General features: G+C 51.9%; 1 protein-coding gene across 1 annotated transcript; it reads left to right on the forward strand.

Annotated features, from left to right (window-relative positions):
* The first annotated feature begins 426 nt into the window (after nucleotides 1–426).
* On the forward strand, nucleotides 427–2,843 carry LOC133208883 (disintegrin and metalloproteinase domain-containing protein 20-like). The gene has a single exon (XM_061347103.1). The coding sequence runs from the start codon at nucleotides 497–499 to the stop codon at nucleotides 2,669–2,671; it is 2,175 nt and encodes a 724-aa protein (XP_061203087.1). The 5' UTR covers nucleotides 427–496; the 3' UTR covers nucleotides 2,672–2,843.
* The last annotated feature ends 1,932 nt before the right edge of the window (nucleotides 2,844–4,775 follow it).

The following is a 4,775-nucleotide window of genomic DNA, read 5'->3' on the forward strand; positions in this document are numbered from 1 at the left end:
GGAAAGGGTGAGTGGAGAGGAACATTTTATGGCTTACAAGATGGTCTAAATAAATGATTCCTTTGCTCAACACAAACATCTTTGGCTGGGACTGTGAAGCTGAGCTGGGGCCCCTCTGCTCAGAAAGGAGAAACATCCATTAATTTGAAATTTAAGATTACAGAAGCTGTGAACGTGCTTGTGGCAGGCTAACCAACTAATGGGTCTGAGCAGAGAGCACAAGATCACCGGTCTTCCTGCCCCGCAAGAACCTCTGTACATGCTCAAGGAGGAGGAGATGGATGTCCCAAGGTAATGAGATGGCACCCTGCTGCCTGGGGGTACGTTTGCACAGGGAGAAGGCAAAGATTTCCACGGGGAGGAGGCAAAGTGGGCTGTGCCGATGCTGCTCCTCCCTGCCGAGGAGCAGTTGGAGGCCTCGGGGTGGGTCCCTGGGCGTGGTTCTAGGTTCCATACCCTCACAAAGCAGGGTGTGGGGCAGGGCCGGGCAGCAGTCATGGAGGCACTGCCGATGCTGCGGCTGCTGATGCTGCTGGGCCTGGTGGGGTGCCCTCCTGCTCCAGGGGACCTGCCCGGGGGCCTGCGTGTCACCTCCATGTGGAGGACGATGCCGCGGCAGTTGAGTGCTCGGGCTAACACCAACCCCCTGGCTGTCTCCTACTGGCTGGAGATGGATGGGCAGCCGTGGGTGCTGCGCCTGCAGCCCAGGCGAGGGCTGATTTCCCACCCCTTCACCCTGGTCACCTACGGCAAGGATGGGACACGCTGGGAGGAGCACCCCTTCGTTCATGACACGTGCTTCTACCAGGGAGAGGTGCAGGGGAGACCTGGCTCCATGGTGGCGCTCAGCAACTGTGGCAGGGGTCTCCATGGCATGCTTTGGGTAGAGGATGCCACCTATGAGATTGAGCCCATCCCTGATGATCCGGCCTTCTGGCACATCCTCTACCGCATGGAGGCCAGCAACCCCGTGGGTCCCACCTGCGGGTTGACCCCGCAGGAGCTGCAGCACCAAGAGGCTTTGCTGCCCTGGCTCAAGGAGCCCCAGGCAGTGCAGGAGGAGGAAGAGGCGTTGGAGGGTTGGTGGACACACATCAGGTACGTGAAGATAGCAGTGGTCGTGGACAACGCACGGTTTGTGAGGTCGGGCAGGAACGAATCCGAGGTCTTGAGGCAAGTCCTAGAAGTCATCAACATTGGAGACTCTCTGTACAAACAGCTTTCTGTTCGGCTGTTTCTTGTGGGATTGGAGATCTGGACCAAAAGCAATCCTATAAACATTACTAACTCTATCAGTCATGTACTTTATGACTTTAACAAATGGCGAAGGTCAGACCTGTCTCCGCGGATGCGCCACGATGTTGCTCACTTGTTTGTATTTCAAGCCTTTGGAAAGAGCCTGGGATTGGCGTACCTAGGGTCCGTGTGTAATAACCAGTGGTCAGCAGCAGTTGATTCCTTCACTTACAGGAAATTGTCCTCATTTGTTATCACATTTGTCCACGAGCTGGGCCATAATCTTGGGATGAGCCATGATAAACCGGGCTGTAAATGCAGGCAAAAGAGATGTATTATGTATGAAACTGATGTTGACACGGATGCGTTCAGTGACTGCAGTTACAAAGACTACTTTGACTTTGTTGCGCATGGTTCCAACTGCATTCGTCAACCACCAGCGCCCGATACTTTCTACACCATGAAGCGTGAATACTGTGGGAATAAGATAGTAGAAAACGGAGAGCAGTGTGACTGTGGCTCAGAATCAACCTGCAGAAAGGATCCTTGTTGTCACCGAAATTGCACGTTTACTGCAAATTCAGTCTGTGCTTCTGGAAAATGCTGCAAGAGATGTCATTTCCTTCCAGCAGGAAAGGTCTGCAGAGCAAGTACTGGTGTCTGTGACCTGCCAGAGTATTGCAATGGGACTTCCCCTCAGTGCCCACAAGATTCGTACATCCAAGATGGAGCCCCTTGTGAAGATGGAGCTTACTGCTATCGAGGAAAATGTTCTACCCACCACAAACAGTGCCAGCATCTCTTTGGCAAACAAGCCAGAGCTGCTTCATTAGATTGCTTCAAAGCAGTGAATACTCAAGGTGACCGCTTTGGGAACTGTGGGATTCGTGACAGTGCCCATTTTACAAAATGCAGTATGGAGAATATCTTATGTGGTAGGATCCAGTGTGAAAACCTAAACGAATTGCCTTTCTTGTCGGACCACGTAACGCTAGTCCAAACCCCTATTGGACATAAAAAGTGTTGGGGTCTTGACTACCATGTAGGGATACCAGTAGATGATGTGGGAGCTGTGGAAGATGGCACGCCATGCGGTCGTGATATGCTTTGTATCAACAGGACGTGTACCAGTGTATCACTGCTGAACTACAACTGTAACATGACAAAGTGTCATGACAGAGGAGTGTGTAACAATCACAAGAACTGCCACTGCAGGTATGGCTGGGCTCCTCCGTATTGCAAATTGAAAGGATATGGAGGTAGCGTTGACAGTGGACCTCCTCCAGTCAGGGGGCTTCTTCGGAGAGCAAAAAGAGGAGTAATACTATTTAGTACTCTTTTTCACCTTATTACTGGAGTAACCCTTATTATAGTTTATCGACAGCAAATAGTGGCATGGCTTAGGAGGAAAAGAGCCCAATTCCACAGAGGATAGCAGTTATTTCAAATACAGTTGTTCCTAAAGGAAAACACCTGCTGGTGAGTTAAAATCCACCAAAAAAAGCACTTCTGAAGACCAACAAGCAGTAGCTTTGGATGTTCTTGGGGAAATCTCCCTTGAGCAGAGCCAGCTGCTAATTCATCAAAATAATTCAACACATTCTGAACAGTTTTAACCTCATGTGAGATCAGTAAATGCAGAATAAATGTTGACTTTGTTTCTTTTTTATAGTACTTGTATTTATTTGTATTACTGAGGTGAGTGGCTCGAGAGAGGGCGCCTTCAACACCGGAGCGGAATGAAGCTCAGCCTCCAGGAGCCTCAACTCAGGGCGGCAAGAGCCACCGAGGGAGCCCCAAGACCTCAACAGGGTCTGCCCAGGAGCCGGCAGCTCCGCTGACGAGGGCAGGGACTCGCAGGGGGCGGAGACAGGAGGAGCGGCACCAGCCCTGAGTGGGTAAAAACCTGCCCCAGGGAGCGCGGCGCCCAGGGCGGGCCGAGGCAGTTGTGCGGGCAAGGAGAGCGGGATGGTGAGCACTCGCTTTATGACCAGGGCCCGGTCTGGGAGCTCTGCTCTGGCTGCCCTGCGGTGGCCAGCGGAGGCACCCAGACAGAGCCGATGAGAGGGGAGGCTGCAGCACAAAGCTCGGGGTGTAGAGAGTGCCTGCACTGCTCTGGTGAGGGAAAGGTGCACAATGGGCAGGGCTGCGCTCTGTCCCTGGTGGAGGTCCTCCTTCAGCAGCACCTGAGCTGCGGGATGCTGTCTCAATAGGCTACAAGATGTCAGGGAAGCTGAGAGGAAGCAGGAATGCTTGCTCCAGGCCCAAACTGTGCAGAGGCCTCAAGCGTCCCCTGTAGCTCATGGAGGAATGAAGGAGGCCGTTAACCCGGGAAGCTGGGAAACAGTAACAAAGAAAAAACAACAAAAAAGGAGGAAGAGGACAATTAAAAGCAAGGGGCTTCCTCCTAAATCTGGTTTGCAGTTCTGCAGGGGGCTAACAAAGAAACACTTGCAACATGAACGACCAGCTGATGCACTGGTAAACAAGATCACTACTGGTGCTGCCAGGAAAAAGTGATGGGTCATAGATGTCCTTGGTTCAGCAGGAGCAGTCATTTTTTCTCCTTCTTGGTAGCTGGTGCAGTGCTGTGTTTTTGACTTTCAGCCTAGGAACAGCGCTGATACCACCGATGTTTTTAGTTACTGCTCAGTAATGTTTACTCTGACCAAGGACTTTCTGAGTCTCATGCTCTGCCAGGGAGGAGGGGAAGCAGGGAGGAAGCAGAGACAGGACACCTGACCCAAACTGACCAAAGGGGTATTCCATACCACAGCACATCATGCCCACTATATAAACTGGGGGCAGTTACCCAGATGGGCTAGATCACTGCTCAGGTCAGGCTGGGTATCAGTTGGCAGGTGATGAGTGGTTGTATTCTCTTCCCTTGTTATTTCCCTTATCACTATTATCATTGGTGGCAGCAGCAGTGGTTTGTGTTATACCTTAGTTACTGGGCTGTTCTTGTCTCAGCCTGTGGGAGTTACATTCTTTCAATTCTCCTCCCCATGCCTCCAGGAGCAGGCGGAGGAAGTGGGGGGAGCGAACAAATGGCTCTGTGGTTGTGGGTTGCCGGCTGGGCTTAAACCATGACAATAGTGGTAGGGGACTCTGAAAGCAACAGAGGTACCCATCTGTCAGCCTGACCCATTCTCAAGGGAGGTGTGTGGTCTATGAGTGACATGGATCAGGGATGTTGCAGAGAGGCTGTCTGGTCTAGTAAGTCCCACTGACTATTACCTTCTAGTGATCCATGTGGGTGCTAGTGATATAGACAGTAGTAGCCTGGAGACCATAAAGAAGGACTACAGAGCCCTGGGAGCTGTGGTTAGGGCCTCTGGAGCTCAGACTGTCTTTGTGTGAATTCTCCAGGATACAGAGGAGGCTTGGCCAGGTTAATGAATGGTTAGAACGGTGGTGCCATAGTCAGGGGTTTGGGTATCTAGAACATGGGACTCAAGAGCCCAGGTCTACTGGGGGCTGGTGGAGCTAGTCTAAGGGGAAGAGCTGTTTTGGTAGGCTTGCCAGACTGGTCAAGA

This window comes from Neopsephotus bourkii, unplaced genomic scaffold (assembly GCF_033783945.1).
Source record: "Neopsephotus bourkii isolate Nb327-2 ecotype Australia unplaced genomic scaffold, CSIRO-AGI_Nbou_v1 NB_301, whole genome shotgun sequence".
NCBI lineage: Eukaryota > Metazoa > Chordata > Aves > Psittaciformes > Psittacidae > Neopsephotus > Neopsephotus bourkii.